The sequence below is a fragment of the Pongo abelii genome, chromosome 11, assembly GCF_028885655.2.
Source record: "Pongo abelii isolate AG06213 chromosome 11, NHGRI_mPonAbe1-v2.0_pri, whole genome shotgun sequence".
Classification (NCBI taxonomy): Eukaryota; Metazoa; Chordata; class Mammalia; order Primates; family Hominidae; genus Pongo; species Pongo abelii.
The window spans coordinates 36,980,467-36,997,880 of record NC_071996.2 but is presented as its reverse complement, the minus strand read 5'-3'; the positions used below and the strand labels follow the sequence as shown (position 1 = coordinate 36,997,880).

Genomic DNA, 17,414 nt, shown 5'->3' with positions numbered 1-17,414 from the left:
CCCATTTCTGGTGATATTTCCAGTGCACCACAAAGGCATTTAAATCCTACTCTCATTTCAATCACAAGCAAAGCAGACAAGAAAAAGGAAAAGGGTGACTCTTCAAGAAACGAGGAGGACTCCTTTAAATGAGGAATTGACATTTTGGAGTACCCAGATTAAATTCAGAGACTGAATCAATCTAAAGTTGAAAGCTGGACTCTAGAGCTTGGATGTTGATACCATTGAAACGGTAGGGGCAGAAAAGGTGTGATACCTTTCCTTCCCATCATAAGGGGCACGGCTAACATGCTTATAACAAAAGATAGGTTAATAAGAGAAAAACGTAACAAATTTATTGAATTAAAGTTTTATGTGATACAGGAGCCTTCAGAAATGAAGATGCAAAGACTCAGGGAAAACTGCCTGTTTTTATGCTTAGATTCAGTGAAGAATGGACAGCCTTATAGAAATGTGATTGGACAAAGGGTGTGATCTAATGGTAATAGACTGAGGGGTGAACCCAGCGAGGCCTGTTCAGATTCTTCTTGGCCTCTCTGTGCAGCATGTATAGAGCAGGACCTCTTCTGGAATGAGGGTCTTAGGATCTACTATCAGACGAGGTAGGTCTGAGTATTTCTTTATGGCCAGCTCCTACACAGAAAGGCAGAGGACCAGGGAGGTTGGAGTACTATTTCTAGGTTGTATGACCACCGTAGGGAAGAGGAATTCTGGTTTCTATGAATTGCTTAGTGGGGAGAAAGTCGGGCGGGAGACAGACTTTGTTTCTAAGGCGGCTTCAGAGGCCTGTTTAGTTTTTTAGTTCAAACTTAGCATACCAAAGTGCCATATGTTGGGGTATACTTTTCTGAGCCTCAACAAATCCAAGCTGAATTTATCAAACAGCAGGTCCTCTTTTGCTCCTCTCTGGGCATCAAGAGAGCTGGCGTGTGCCCTGCGGTGGATCAGCTCACTGGTGAGATCAGCCCCACCGCACAAAATGAATTAAGAGCTGCAGGGGTCAGAGTTGGGGAGACTTCTCGTAGAAGGGAGACTTCCATGGATTTCTGAAGATCACACAAGGCTTAGATGAGCAGGGGAGCGAACTGTATGGGACAAAGGCCCAGGAAGAGTGGAAATGGGGAAGCCTCGGAGTTCAAGCATCTTCTATAGCGCCCGCTGTCCTAAAGATACCCCATCCCTGGCTAAATGGGTGCTCCAAGGAGAAACTGGGAGGAGAGTTAAAGCTCCGAGGACAGAGAGCGACGGGCTTGGGGACAGATGAACCCTTTTCCCCTGGATGAGCAGTGAGACTGGAGGCCCAGGCAAAGACCCTGTACAGCCTCTGCAGCCTGTGCAGCTCCAGAAGAGAAAGATGCCAAATTAGGGGCGCTGTCTGCTACCCACGCGCGGCCGCGGGCTTCGCGGACCGCAGAGGAATCCAGTGGGAGGGGTCCCCTCTGGGCACCATCCCGCGGCGCAGGTGGGGCGGGTCCCCGCTACGCCCTAGCCAAGCTTTGCCAGGGCCGCCTGTGGGTCCCCACGCTGGGTTCCTCCCTCTCCTCCGCCTCGGTGCGCCAGCTCCCGCGCCCGAGCCTCGGGGCGGGTCCCTGCCGCCCGCACCTGCCCCCAGGGGCGGAGCGCGGCGGCGACAACGCGGCCCCAGCCTCCGCCACCGGCCGCGGAACCGCGCGGCTCTCCGCTCGTCCCCGCCCCCGCCCGTGCACCTCCACTCCGCGGCGCCTGCCCGCCCTCCCTCCCTCCTTGTCCACGCGGCCAGTCCGTCCGCTCCTGCGCCCGCCAGAGCCGCGGCGCCTCGCACTTCTGACTCGAGTCCCCGCCGCTCTTGTCGTCGCCGCCGCCAGGATCCCAGCCCCGCGCCATGGAGCCGGCCGCGGGCATCCAGCGCCGCAGCTCCCAGGGGCCCGCAGTCCCGCCGCCGCCGCCCCGGGGCCACGCGCCACCGGCCGCCGCACCCGGCCCGGCCCAGCTGAGCTCCCCGGCGCGCGAGCCGCCCCAGCTGGAGGAGGAGCGGCAGGTGCGGATCAGCGAGAGCGGCCAGTTCAGCGACGGACTGGAAGACCGAGGTGAGCGCTAGCCGCCCGACCCGGCCGGCGACGGGGGTGGCTGCTCGGGGCCCGCCTCTCCCCACTCGCGGGCTGCGCTGGGCGAGGCTCGGGGATCGGAGCGCGCGGGGGCGCGGAGCCCCGACTTCCCGGCGAGAACGCTGCGAGCCGAGAGCGGCAGCCCCACCTGCGGCCGGCACCGCCTCGGCTGCGGTTCCTTCCCTCGAAGCACAGACCCCGGCTGCCTTCAGGCCGACCCCGCCTGGACTCTTGCCCTCCTCTCCGCCAGCTCCAGGCCCTCCGGCGCCCACGGGAAAAGTTTGCGGGAGGCATTTTTTTGCGTTCGGAGTCGAGCGCTTCTGGGCCACTCCGGGCCCTACTCAGCTCGGAGGGACCCGGGCTCGTTGCATCCTCCTTTCCGTAGTCCCCTGCGGCTCCGCCGGCTGCCTGGGAGAACTTCCCTCTGCGGGTGTAGTCGCGAGATGTCCTTCGGCGGCCGCCCGGCTGCCCGCCCCGGCGAAGGGCGCAAGGAGGGGAGCGAGCCGGGACTCGGGCGGCCTCTGGTCTCGGGCAGTCCCCGATTCTCATCGCGGACCCGGGTCACGGTGGGTCCCTGCCCCGTCGTCTCATGATGGGGCAGAGGAATGGGACATTTGGATTTGGGCCACCAGCCTCATCTGGATGGATGCCACTGAAACCTGATGGTTCCGGAGGGCGCGTCTGCAGACCCTTCAGAGTCCCCCTCCACTGACACTGGCCTGGAGGTCCGCACACTTGCCTCTGCTGGGAGACCACACTCTGCCTCCCACCGACTGCCGATGCCCCCTTGAGTCGCCAGTGTAGGACGGGAGAGACTCCCTGCTCATTCCCGCGTCTCTCTCCTCCATCCCTTCCGCGTTTCCTTTGGGCTTGGATTCTTTGCAGAGGGAGCCCTGTTCTTGGCCGCGTCTGCACCTTTTCTACTTCTTGCTGAATCCGAATCCAAATTGTCCCCCTCAGAACGAATCTGTGGTTCTGCTAAAACCGTTTAGTGGCCAAAGCGGGATTCTTGCAGCCAGGCCCTTTAGGGGAAGCCGGCTCTTTGCACCTCCACCCCCTTTTCTTGGAAGCCTTATTTTGTTGGCTGTGGCGGGTTTATATATTTTAGACTTAGCAGGTTTCTGTCCTATTCTTAGTATCTCCTGTACATTTTTATTCCGGTTTAGTGTTCGGATGCACGATCTCTTTCTCTTTAGAAATTCTAAACTGTAGCATGTGAAATAAAATGACATGGAAACGGCAGTTCCCAGAGAATCCGCCTAGATGCTCAGCGAGAACTGGAGCTGCTCCAGTGGCAACGAATTCTGCACCTCTGTTGCAGTTTCTCCCCCTCTTCTCACATAACTAGATGCCATTTAAGAGGTGAGGACAGGGGACATCACGAGCATGGAGCAAAACCTCTCACTTTTATTATAGGATGTGTTCATTACCTTTGCCCCTCTCCAGCTAATATTGTAGGATTTAAAAATTCCATATTGAAGAAAGAAGCCTGGGTTGAGCTTATTTTTGTAGCATTGCAGGTCATCTGTAAGAGCTGGCCTGTTTCTCCTTACCCCACAAAATGATAGGAGGGAAAACAGTGCTAGGGTGAGTTCATATTTAGCATCATTTTGTAGTTCATGTTCAAGTGTAAAAAGCCCTTCTGAATTCATTCTTAAGGTTATTTTTCTCTGGTCAACAGAATTTCATTTTCCATTATATGATAGCATGAAAGCATTGACTGTTCATAAACTGTCACTGTTTGAGAGTGTGGCATATCACACACAGCCTCTCTGTTAGGATGAACCCTATTCCCCAAAGAACCCGGTGCTGTGTGGCATTGAGAGCTGAAAGTCAATGTGACATTCTTTTGTTTGACCTCTTCCTGATGGCAACCAGTATGTGGTGAATAAGTGATTTTTGTTAAGTAAATGAGAACGTTACCTGGGGAGGTTTTGTGTTTGTTGTTTCTGTTTTTTTTTTCTTATGGGGCTGCATTTTTCCAGTATTGATTTTTATATCCTTTGGGAATGGGTTGAGTGCAGCTACCTCTTTCCTGCTGGTGAGAGGAATTGGGGAGGAGGAAGCCCCAGCACTTGCCTGCTGTGTGTCTCTGCATCCTGCCTGGCTTGCTTTCTTTCAGGCCTAAATATCTATAGGCTGTCTGTAGATGGGTTGAGGGGTACCTCGGATCTGCACCTGTATTTGGCATTCTCTTTTGTCCTAACTCCCTTTGGAGCTATCAGGATGTGGTTCCAGACCACGGTTAACTCTCATCAAAGGTTTGCTTTAAAATCTAGTGTTTTGAGACTTCGGAGGCATTTGCGCCTTAGAAGTGATGTGGGCTGGTTCTCAGAAACCTAGCTAGCTCAGAATGTCAGTAACTGCAGTGCCATCTAGTTGAACTTAAAGTTCAGGGAGCAAGAGCTCTGTGGCCTAAGACCTTTAGGGACTAAACACAAAAATTAGGCCAGGTTTATCTTAATCATTCTTCCCATCCCCCTCGAATACCTATTCTTCTCCCCACAAGTATTTTCCTATCATTCTGTCCGTAACCTTAGGGCCCAGCTTAGCCTTAGATAATTATATGTGTCAGCATTTCCCACTACTTCCCCATCTAACAAAATCTCCCTTTCTTCACAGAGTTCAAGCTTGACAAACTTAGGAGAAAGGAATTGGAACTCATGTATCCTAGTGTAGAAATAACTGATGGCTCCAGCCTCTCCACATATATTTGTACCTTTCCCCTCTCCAAAATAAATAAAGGATCAGTCTCTCATTAGTACTATGCTTAGTATTCCCAGGCCAAATTTGCAAATATATGAAATTTGAGTGAGTTTAGAAATTCAAATATGGGGGCCAGCTATGGGTAGGGAGGATCCAGCCTTGCCTGCAAATCCGAGGCCTGTTGTAGCTTCTCTAGGCTGTCCTGTCTCTTCAACCTGCCTTTCTTCCAGCTTTAAAGCACAGCTTCCTGAAAACATTAGGAATTCTCACTACATCTTTGTAACTTGTGAGTGTGCCTGCATCCAACATGAGTGTGGAGGTACCTGTGTGTGGAACATTCACTAGGAACTGAGTCTTTATACATCATCATACTCCACTTCCCCTTGAGGAGTGCAAAGTTTTCCATTCTTAGGATCGGCTATATTTTTAGAAGGAAAATCAGCAGAAAATAAGCAAAGGTTGAATAGAAATGGGAAAGTCCTTCCATTTTTGGACAGTCTTCCCATTGTACTTATTCCATTTTATTTTTTAATTTTAAAAATATCATGGAGGAGGCACACACAGGCCCAGATCTGGGGAAGAAGTACTGGTCGTAATGCTGAGAAGTCCCAAGTGCCACCTTAGCGGGACAGTCCAGCTGTCCTGGGCTGTCATCTGAAAGTCCTCCAGGGGGGTGCTGTTTCACTGGTGGGTGAAGCATGTAGATTGGTCCGCATGTGTGGTCACGACCAGTTATATTATTGAAACTAGCTGACTTTGGATGGAAAAATAAATGTTATGCGGCTGAAGAGAAAATGGACATCATTGTCATTCCTCTTAGAAAATGAAATCTACTTCTCAAAGGAACCTTGTTTTTACCTCAGTGGATGACAATCTGGAGATTGTTGCTGTCAAAATACCTAGCAAACAAACTGCTTATTTGAGCCACTAAATGTTATAGCTTCACTTCTCCTGAAAATCAATTGGCCACAATGAAAGGAATATTTTTATATCATTTGGGAAAAGGGACATAAATTATTAAGTGTGCGTGGAATCTGCTCATTCTAGGATAGGGCTATAACTGGTGATTGTATAGTTGAAAACTGGAATAGGGTGGTTTTTGGCAGCTAAGGAAGATATAGACAAAGGGACATGCTATATTTTTATTTAAATTACTTGTACCTGGGCAGAATTTGACAAGAGAGAAGGTATTTATTTTTTCCCTCCAAGTCCACTCACAAAGGAAGGTTTGGGGAGATTTTTACAGAGAGAGGATGGTGATGGTGTTTATGCTCAACATTTGCATTTTCATCTCCCTTTTGATTCTGTGTAAGCCTGTAGGTTTCAATTATTTAAAAATCTCTAGGCTGTGAGCTGGGCTCACTCAACAACCTTCTTGACATTCTGGCTTGTTTTGCTCAGGACTTGTTCAGCGATGCTCGAGTCTGGGTTATAAATGGAACTGAGAAGTTTTAGCAGGGTCCTGGCTTTAACTTTTGATCAGGATGTGGTTTTTGGCAACCAGAGGCTTAGTGTGGTACCCAGTTGGATGAATGAGATGGTGTCTTTTATGTGATACGTAGGTGTGATATGTCTCACACTGTGTGATGTTTTACAAATTGGTACCTGAGCTTTCATTACCAATTTCTTCGTTCTTTGGAGCTGCTCTGATGGGGCTGCTCAACCTCTGAAAGTTGTATTGTGGGTTGTTTCACCAGGGATGGTGTAGTAAGCTCCTGTTTATGTAAATGCATGGCTGAAAATGTGGTACTCTGTGCAACTAAGAGATGCTGTATATGATCTATAGTCAAAGGAGAAGGATAAACATATAAATCAAGAACATTCTGAAGACATTTTAGTCTTTGACCCCAGGCAGTTGTGGCCATCGCCTGGGAGTTGTCATGAATTTCTGTTGTTGTCAAGGACTCTCTATGTTGAAAGCATAGAAGATAAAAATAAAATTTGTCTTATACATGGCCTACCTGGGAAGCTACCTCTAGTTTTAGTAGGTTTGCCCCACTTTAATATTCTGAGAATTTTTTGACATGTGCTTGCTAAAAACGATGTGTATACTATAGAGCAGAAAAAGGAGGGAAGGAAACGTGGCATATAATTTGGGCCTGGAGGCTCTTGCTGGATGTGGTTAAAGAGAAGTGGTTCTTCTCCTGATTGTTGGGGGAGCAGTGAGGTCATTTGTAGACTGACTCCTTGCTTTGGGCAAAACCCAGTCCACCAGTTGGGACTGTGCTGGTGAATCAATGCAAATCAATGCTCACAGCTGAGGAGCCTGAAGGCCTGGCTGAATGTGGGTGGTTTGTGCTGTTTTCCTAACAGAAAGGTCTTGTGGGCAGGAACAGCATCTACCTGAGGCCAAGCAACATAACACAGGGGCAAAGGAATGGCCTGGTGTGATATGTCAAGGAGTGGTGGGGTCTGTGGAGTTCTTTGAAAGAGGACAGCTGCTGTTACCCTGCAGAAATACACAGCCCATATTGTCAGAGCCTGTGATTTTTCAAGGGGTGCCAGAAAGCTTGATTTTCATGTGAAATCTAATTGTTAAAACACAGTGTGGGCCAAACAAAACACGTCTTGGCCCACGGGCTGTTAGTTTGCAATTTTTGGGTAAGAAATTGTAGCTCTCGCTGTGGGTTTCTTAGTAAGGAAATGTCTAACTTCCCTTTCTCCTTGTTTTTGTCAGGCTTGCTAGAAAGCAGCACCCGCCTGAAACCTCACGAAGCCCAGAACTACAGGAAGAAGGCATTGTGGGTGTCCTGGTTCTCCATCATTGTCACCCTGGCCCTCGCGGTGGCTGCCTTTAGTGAGTATCAAGGGTCTCATCGGCCAATATGTGTTGCTGTTGCCCGTTTTATTCTCTAATTCCTGTGGGATGTGCTTTTGCTTTTAGTTGACTATTATTGATGAGTAAATTTTTTTTAGATGGTTGGATAGTCAGGGTACTTATAAATGAGTAAAATGGCTTCTCTTCTCTGCAGAGGAATGGGTGGTAAGAAGATGAGGTGGAGAGTAACTGGGAGCCTTGGCTTTCATCAGTATGCGGGCTTGCGGAAGTAGATGCTGGCTGCTAGCTGAATAGTGAAAATACTCTTGGTGGATGCCTTCAGCTTGGGCTGACACAGGACACATATATATCCTTAAGATTCTTATTTTAAGCCTAATGCAAGAAGATGGGGGCAATATTGCAGTGAGCCCTCTCCTTTTCCCTGATCACATCTGTGTAAGGCTTGGAGGAAAATTCTATGCACACTTTAGTGAAAGGAAAGTGGGAGGGTCTTCTCTCAAGTTTTCAGTGGCCATGGAAACAAAAACCTGTATTACAATTAAGAAAAACTAAGGAAGTGGAACAGTTTCTGCCAGATAATCCTGTTGGGGGTTAGGAAGGCCGATGGCATGTGTTTTCTGGACTAACATTTTGCAGCCTATGGAAATGTACGTGTGCTATTTATTCTTATGAATTGTGCAATGACTCACAAGCCTGAGCAGTGTCAGTTGCCGCTCAACCTTGGTAGCAACCCGTGGCGGTTTTTTTTTTTTTGATGCTGGGGAAAAGACTGCATTTTGTGACGAATTTATTACCTAACAGAAAGATCTATTTTCTCAGTGATAGGCATCACACAAGGTGTCTCCTGTGACAACCCTCAGATTAGGAGAAAAAGGCACATGTCTGCTAGAAGACAAGCTATGTGTGTGTATTGTTTAAAATTCTATTCTGCAAGGGTAGATCTGCTGCTGGAAGTTGGGGTTGGCTCCCAAGAGGGAATATTAAAATTTGACCAAATGCTCCCTGCAAAACTAGGCATATATTACTTGAAGCAATTTATATTGGAAACACTGTACCATATCTTGGCTCTAAAACAGCCAAACATTTAGAAGTGGAGGGCAATGCATTCCAGAGTATAAACATTTTTTACCGGTGAGCCAGAAATCTAATCAAGGGGAATTCTGATTCCTGAAAATAGCTACTCCTTCCCCTTGCCCCCACTTTTTTAATGCTGTAACAAGAATAACAAGCTGGATTGATGTCCCTAGGGGATAATTTGGTTGCGGTGGCTGGCGGAGGACTTTGGATCCGACACCATAATTTACATATGTAAAGAAAAAGGAAAGGAATGAAGGGAGGTGATTTACAAACAGAATAATAGTAACTCAGACGTGTCCATGTGCCTGATAAAGCTGTTTTGATTTGTCACGTGGGTGTTTGAATGAGGACCTGAATGTGAAGAAATATTGGGCAAGTCTTTCTTCTAGGAGAGTAATATTACATTGGATGTACTTAAGTCTCATAATAGACAAAAATTATGAGGAAATTTTGGTTTCACGTTACACCTGATCAGTTGGGTTATGTTAAAAATGTTGTTCATTTCCTTTAATAAAGAAAGACAGTTGCATAGTGCATACAGAATTAGAATGTTGCTTTGTGAAAAGGGCTTCTCTTTCTTTTTCTTTTAAAAATGATTTTACACCTTCATTGCAGCAAGTATTTAATTTAAATCTTCTAACTTCTAGCCGATAAAATGTTGGTGTTGGCATATAATATCATGATTTGTGTTATCTATAGTACATTCAATTTATTCTCACATTACTTTCAGTTTCTTCTGGTTTAGTCAAACCAAAAAATGTAGAAGGTGAATTATATTTTCCTCCACTTTAACTATAGAGTAGCTTTAGTGTTTGTGTGTGTGTGTATGTGTTTCATATTTTAAACCCTTGATATGGTCTCTGATTGTGTTGTTAGGGTTGTTGATTTTACTATTTAGTTTCCTAAATGTATTTCTAATATGCAGTATTTAAAATCTCTTCCAAAGCATCATTTATATGGTGCCAGACTTTTGTGAAATTATTTTCCTAGTTTTGAATGGAAATAAATAGAGATTAAGCAATATAAACTGACTTTCGAAATTATGTTTAAATTAGTGTGTAAAGAAAAATGGAACATTTCAAAATGGCAATAAAGATTTTTGTAAAGTGTCAAAAAACTCCCAGTCCTACTCTTCAAGGAAGGAGATAGTTAACAGAGATGGATGAAACGCAATGCTCTGACTTCTTGCATCTCTGCTCAAACCAGTGAAATGGCCGAGTTGCATCAATTAGTATTTTTAAGAGGATTGCTATAGAATTACTATATATGATGCTTTGGTGTGGTGGAGAAGTTTTGGAGTGTGTGCCTGTGTGTGTGTGTGTGTGTGTGTTTGTGTGTGTTGGCAGGGGCTGTTAATCATGATGAAGAGAAAGCGACTGTATTTATGGACATGGCTTCTTGCTACTGTTGGATGGTGAAAAATTTGGGGCAGGAAGAGCATCCATCCTTGCATGGAATCAGTACTCAAGACTGAAATAAATGAACGGAGAGATTTTTTAACACTTTTCTTTTTTTTAGTTAGGTGGAAGGACAATATTTCTTGGAAAATGATAAATTCTACCTAAAGATTTACATACAAGGCTGAGATTTCATTTATTTTATAAACAATTAGAATTTTGGGGGGCAATTGGGTCATCCTATGGCCATTCTCTTCTTAAGGGAGTTGTCTTGGAGTTGCATCTCCTGGGGTCAGCTGGAGTTCCTGTCTTCACCTCCTCAGCTGCCATTTTCTATTTATTTAATCATAGTTACTGATTTTTAGCTGAGTATCTTCTGAAGAAATGCTGTTGGCTCTTTTGAGTTTGGAAATGAGGAGGGTGGATAGAAGTTGGCGGGCACACCTCTTTTCCTCAGTCAACTGGAAGGATTTGTATTTTTACCTGACATATACATTGTAGGTTGTGAACCCAAAAGTCTCTGAGACAGGTCTCAATCGAGAAAGTTTATTTTGCCAAGGTTAAGGATGCGCTTTTGACACAGTCTCAGGAGGTCTTAAACACATGTGCCTAAGGTGGTTGGGGTGCAGCTTGCTCTTATACTCTTTAGGGAGACATAATATATCAATGAATATTTGTAAGATATATATTGATTTGATCTGGAAAGCTGGGACAACTGGAAGTGGATGGCTTCCAGGTTATAGGTAGATTAAAAAATGTTCTGATTGGCAATTGGTTGAAAGACTTAAGTTATTATCTAAACACCTGGAATCAGTAAAAATGAATATCTGGATTCTGATGATAAGGGGTTATGGAGACCAAAGTTTTATCATGCAGATGAAGCCTCCAAGTAGCAGACTTCAGAGAGAACAGACTGCAAATGTTTCTTATCAGACTTAATGTCTGTGTTGATGCTAATGCTAGTCAGCTTTTCCTGAATTCCAGAAGAGAGGAGGGTACAGTGAGGCACCTCCGAGTCCCCTTTCCCATCATGGCTGGAAACAGCTTTTCAGGTTAACTTTGGAGTGCCCTTGGCTGAGAGGAGAGGTCCATTCAGATGATTGGGGAGCCTTAAAATTTTATTTGTGGTTTACAAGTTAAAGATTGTTACCCTTCATCTCCTATAAGCTTCCAGGTAATCAATATACCATGTCTTCTCAAGTTAGTAGTTTCTAAAAGACCTGATGATAAAACTAGCTTACGTCAGTATTACTGAGTTATTTGTTATAGATCACATATGTAATTATGGTTGGCATTCATATGTCTGATATAGTTTGAAAAATTAGGTGGACTTTCAAAGTTTGTGCCTTGAGTATGCTTTGAAAGGGATGTGAACTATTTTTTAATGTAAACTATTTTTGATAATACTTGGTAATGTAGTGATTTTGGATCTGTTCAAATGCTGATATAAAACCAGATGGTAATACATCTTGAATATTTCAGAGAGCGCTCTAGTTTGGTTTTAAAATTCCTTCTGTTTATAATCGGTAGGCAGCATGGAAAATGGCAATCCTGTTATGAACAAATGTGAAAAAAAAGTCTGTTTTAATAATGAAGCTAGAAAGAGAACAGAAGTTCTGTTTCAAAACTCAGGGTTTTGACATCATTGATATCTTTGTTACAGTGATTTAGGAAAATGCATTCTGACTCTGTTTTTCAGGTTTGAATGCAAGTTAATTTTTAGGCACTCAATACATGTTCTGTGGGAAGTGAAGACATATTTGAAACATTCTCAGGGGAAAACCTTTCCTAAGATACACAGCTCCATTAAAAAAGTACTCCAAACCCAGATCTTCTCAGAAAAAGCTCACTCAAAATTAGGTGCAGCTGGCTGGGAGCGATGGCTCATGCTTGTAATCCCAGCACTTTGGAGGCTGGGGAGGGTGGATCATGAGGTCAGGAGTTTGAGACCAGCCTGGCCAATCTGGTGAAACCCTGTCTCTACTAAAACATATACACAAATTAGCCAGGTGTGTTGGTGCATGCCTGTAGTCTCAGATACTTGGGAGGCTGAGGCAGGAGAATTGCTTGAATGCAGGAGACGGAGGTTGCAGTGAGCCAAGATCATTCCACTGCACTCCAGCCTGGATGACAGAGCAAGACTCTGTCTCAAAAAATAAAAATAAATAAATAAATAAAATTAAAAAAATATATAAAAGATTAGGTGCAGCTGTAGATTTAAGAACTAGAAAAACACCTTGGAAAGAAGTGATTTTCTTTTTAGATGTGGAGATTTTAAAATAATTTATTTGATTTTAATGTAAACTCTTAATCCTTAAAAATAGTAAGATATATATATATATATATATTTTTTTTTTTTAGGTAATAATGAGTTTTTAATTACCCTGAAAAATGAGTTCTTACATGTTTCCATTGAGAAGTCATTCATTAGAGTAGGTCCAGGATTGCTTTTAGGGCTAGAAGAAATTTTTTTTTTCTTTTTTTATTATTATTATTATTATTATTATACTTTAGGTTTTATGGTACATGTGCGCAATGTGCAGGTAAGTTACATATGTATACATGTGCCATGCTGGTGCGCTGCACCCACTAACTCGTCATCTAGCATTAGGTATATCTCCCAATGCTATCCCTCTCCGCCCCCCCCACTCCACAACAGTCCCTGAAGTGTGATGTTCCCCTTCCTGTGTCCATGTGTTCTCACTGTTCAATTCCCACCTATGAGTGAGAATATGTGGTGTTTGGTTTTTTGTTCTTGCGATAGTTTACTGAGAATGATGATTTCCGATTTCATCCATGTCCCTACAAAGGACATGAACTCATCATTTTTTATGGCTGCATAGTATTCCATGGTGTATATGTGCCACATTTTCTTAATCCAGTCTATCATTGTTGGACATTTGGGTTGGTTCCAAGTCTTTGCTATTGTGAATAATGCCGCAATAAACATACGTGTGCATGTGTCTTTATAGCAGCATGATTTATAGTCCTTTGGGTATATACCCAGTAATGGGATGGCTGGGTCGAATGGAATTTCTAGTTCTAGATCCCTGAGGAATCGCCACACTGGCTTCCACAAGCGTTGAACTAGTTTACAGTCCCACCAACAGTGTAAAAGTGTTCCTATTTCTCCACATCCTCTCCAGCACCTGTTGTTTCCTGACTTTTTAATGATTGCCATTCTAACTGGTGTGAGATGGTATCTCATTGTGGTTTTGATTTGCATTTCTCTGATGGCCAGTGATGGTGAGCATTTTTTCATGTGTTTTTTGGCTGCATAAATGTCTTCTTTTGAGAAGTGTTTGTTCATGTCCTTTGCCCACTTTTTGATGGGGTTGTTTGTTTTTTTCTTGTAAATTTGTTGGAGTTCATTGTAGATTCTGGATATTAGCCCTTTGTCAGGTGAGTAGGTTGCGAAAATTTTCTCCCATTTTGTAGGTTTCCTGTTCACTCTGATGGTAGTTTCCTTTGCTGTGCAGAAGCTCTTTAGTTTAATTAGATCTCATTTGTCAATTTTGGCTTTTGTTGCCATTGCTTTTGGTGTTTTAGACATGAAGTCCTTGCCCATGCCTATGTCCTGAATGGTAATGCCTAGGTTTTCTTCTAGGGTTTTTATGGTTTTAGGTCTAACATTTAAGTCTTTAATCCATCTTGAATTGATTTTTGTATAAGGTGTAAGGAAGGGATCCAGTTTCAGCTTTCTACATATGGCTAGCCAGTTTCCCCAGCACCATTAATTAAATAGGGAATCCTTTCCCCATTTCTTGTTTTTCTCAGGTTTGTCAAAGATCAGATAGTTGTAGATATGTGGCATTATTTCTGACGGCTCTGTTCTGTTCCATTGATCTATATCTCTGTTTTGGTACCAGTACCATGCTGTTTTGGTTACTGTAGCCTTGTAGTATAGTTTGAAGTCAGGTAGTGTGAAGCCTCCAGCTTTGTTCTTTTGGCTTAGGATTGACTTGGCGATGCGGGCTCTTTTTTGGTTCCATATGAACTTTAAAGTAGTTTTTTCCAATTCTGTGAAGAAAGTCATTGATAGCTTGATGGGGATGGCATTGAATCTGTAAATTACCTTGGGAAGGATGGCCATTTTCACGATATTGATTCTTCCTACCCATGAGCATGGAATGTTCTTCTATTTGTTTGTATCCTCTTTTATTTCCTTGAGCAGTGGTTTGTAGTTCTCCTTGAAGAGGTCCTTCATATCCCTTGTAAGTTGGATTCCTAGGTATTTTATTCTCTTTGAAGCAATTGTGAATGGGAGTTCACTCATGATTTGGCTCTCTGTTTGTCTGTTATTGATATATAAGAATGCTTGTGATTTTTATACTTTGATTTTGTATCCTGAGACGTTGCTGAAGTTGCTTATCAGCTTAAGGAGATTTTGGGCTGAGACAATGGGGTTTTCTAGATATACAATCATGTCATCTGCAAACAGGGACAATTTGACTTCCTCTTTTCTTAATTGAATACCCTTGATTTCCTTCTCCTGCCTAATTGCCCTGGCCAGAACTTCCAACACTATGTTGAATAGAAGTGGTGAGAGAGGGCATCCCTGTCTTGTGCCAGTTTTCAAAAGGAATGCTTCCAGTTTTTGCCCATTCAGTATGATATTGGCTGTGGGTTTGTCATAGATAGCTCTTACTATTTTGAGATACGTCCCATCAATACCTAATTTATTGAGAGTTTTTAGCATGAAATGTTGTTGAATTTTGTCAAAGGCCTTTTCTGCATCTATTGAGATAATCATGTGGTTTTTGTCTTTGGTTCTGTTTATATGCTGGATTACATTTATTGATTTGCATATATTGAACCAGCCTTGCATCCCAGGGATGAAGCCCACTTGATCATGGTGGATAAGCTTTTTGATGTGCTGCTGGATTCTGTTTGCCAGTATTTTATTGAGGATTTTTGCATCAATGTTCATCAAGGATATTGGTCTAAAATTCTCTTTTTTTGTTGTGTCTCTGCCAGGCTTTGGTATCAGGATGATGCTGGCCTCATAAAATGAGTTAGGGAGGATTCCCTCTTTTTCTATTGATTGGAATCATTTCAGAAGGAATGGTACCAGTTCCTCCTTGTACCTCTGGTAGAATTCGGCTGTGAACCCATCTGGTCCTGGACTTTTTTTGGTTGGTAAGCTATTGATTATTGCCACAATTTCAGCTCCTGTTATTGGTCTATTCAGAGATTCAACTTCCTGGTTTAGTCTTGGGAGGGTGTATGTGTTGAGGAATTTATCCATTTCTTCTAGATTTTCTAGTTTATTTGCGTAGAGGTGTTTGTAGTATTCTCTGATGGTAGTTTGTATTTCTGTGGGATCGGTGGTGATATCCCCTTTATCATTTTTTATTGCATCTGTTTGATTCTTCTCTCTTTTTTTCTTTATTAATCTTGCTAGCGGTTTATCAATTTTGGTGATCCTTTCAAAAAACCAGCTCCTGGATTCATTAATTTTTTGAAGGGTTTTTTGTGTCTCTATTTCCTTCAGTTCTGCTCTGATTTTAGTTATTTCTTGCCTTCTGCTAGCTTTTGAATGTGTTTGCTCTTGCTTTTCTAGTTCTTTTAATTGTAATGTTAGGGTGTCAATTTTGGATCTTTCCTGCTTTCTCTTGTGGGCATTTAGTGCTATAAATTTCCCTCTACACACTGCTTTGAATGCATCCCAGAGATTCTGGTATGTTGTGTCTTGGTTCTCGTTGGTTTCAAAGAACATCTTTATTTCTGCCTTCATTTCGTTATGTACCCAGTAGTCATTCAGGAGCAGTTTGTTCAGTTTCCATGTAGTTGAGCGGTTTTGAGTGAGATTCTTAATCCTGAGTTCTAGCTTGATTGCACTGTGATCTGAGAGATAGTTTGTTATAATTTCTGTTCTTTTACATTTATTGAGGAGAGCTTTACTTCCAAGTATGTGTTCAATTTTGGAATAGGTGTGGTGTGGTGCTGAAAAAAATGTATATTCTGTTGATTTGGGGTGGAGAGTTCTGTAGATGTCTATTAGGTCGGCTTGGTGCAGAGCTGAGTTCAATTCCTGGGTATCCTTGTTGCCTTTCTGTCTTGTTGATCTGTCTAATGTTGACAGTGGGGTGTTAAAGTCTCCCATTATTAATGTGTGGGAGTCTAAGTCTCTTTGTAGGTCACTCAGGACTTGCTTTATGAATCTGGGTGCTCCTGTATTGGGTGCATATATATTTAGGATAGTTAGCTCTTCTTGTTGAATTGATCCCTTTACCATTATGTAATGGCCTTCTTTGTCTCTTTTGATCTTTGTTGGTTTAAAGTCTGTTTTATCAGAGACTAGGATTGCAACCCCTGCCTTTTTTTGTTTTCCATTTGCTTGGTAGATCTTCCTCCATCCTTTTATTTTGAGCCTATGTGTGTCTCTGCACGTGAGATGGGTTTCCTGAATACAGCACACTGATGGGTCTTGAGTCTTTATCCAATTTGCCAGTCTGTGTCTTTTAATTGGAGCATTTAGTCCATTCACATTTAAAGTTAATATTGTTATGTGTGAATTTGATCCTGTCATTATGATGTTAGCTGGTTATTTTGCTCGTTAGTTGATGCAGTCTCTTCCTAGTCTCGATGGTCTTTACATTTTCGCATGATTTTGCAGTGGCTGGTACCGGTTGTGCCTTTCCATGTTTAGTGCTTCCTTCAGGAGCTCTTTTAGGGCAGGCCTGGTGGTGACAAGATCTCTCAGCATTTGCTTGTCTGTAAAGTATTTTATTTCTCCTTCACTTATGAAGCTTAGTTTGGCTGGATATGAAATTCTGGGTTGAAAAGTCTTTTCTTTAAGAATGTTGAATATTGGCCCCCACTCTCTTCTGGCTTGTAGGGTTTCTGCCGAGAGATCCGCTGTTAGTCTGATGGGCTTCCCTTTGATGGTAACCCGACCTTTCTCTCTGGCTGCCGTTAACATTTTTTCCTTCATTTCAACTTTGGTGAATCTGATAATTATGTGTCTTGGAGTTGCTCTTCTCGAGGAGTATCTTTGTGGTGTTCTCTGTATTTCCTGAATCTGAGTGTTGGCCTGCCTTGCTAGATTGGAGAAGTTCTCCTGGATAATATCCTGCAGAGTGTTTTCCAGCTTGTTTCCATTCTCCCCATCACTTTCAGGTACACCAATCAGACGTAGATTTGGTCTTTTCACATAGTCCCACATTTCTTGGAGGCTTTGCTCATTTCTTTTTGTTCTTTTTTTCTCCAAACTTCCCTTCTCGCTTCATTTCATTCACTTCATCTTCCAGGGCTGACACCCTTTCTTCCATTTGATCGCATTGGCTCCTGAGGCTTCTGCATTCTTCATGTAGTTCTCGAGCCTTGGTTTTCAGCTCCATCAGCTCCTTTAAGCACTTCTTTGTATTG

The 17,414-nt window shown here is 43.4% G+C and overlaps 1 protein-coding gene across 2 annotated transcripts in view; it reads left to right on the top strand.

Moving 5' to 3' along the window:
- Nucleotides 1–523: 523 nt before the first annotated feature.
- The window catches only part of TMEM163 (transmembrane protein 163), a 262,072-nt gene continuing 245,181 nt past the window's right edge, over nucleotides 524–17,414 (top strand). Inside the window, exons 1-2 of one of the 2 annotated variants that reach the window (XM_054549298.2) lie at nucleotides 524–602; nucleotides 7,468–7,587. In XM_054549298.2, coding sequence (XP_054405273.1) covers nucleotides 572–602; nucleotides 7,468–7,587 — 151 coding nt within the window. In that variant the 5' untranslated portion in view covers nucleotides 524–571. Of the gene's footprint in view, nucleotides 603–1,736; nucleotides 2,067–7,467; nucleotides 7,588–17,414 lie in introns of those variants that run through there. The other variant, XM_024243413.3, reaches the window with a different exon arrangement.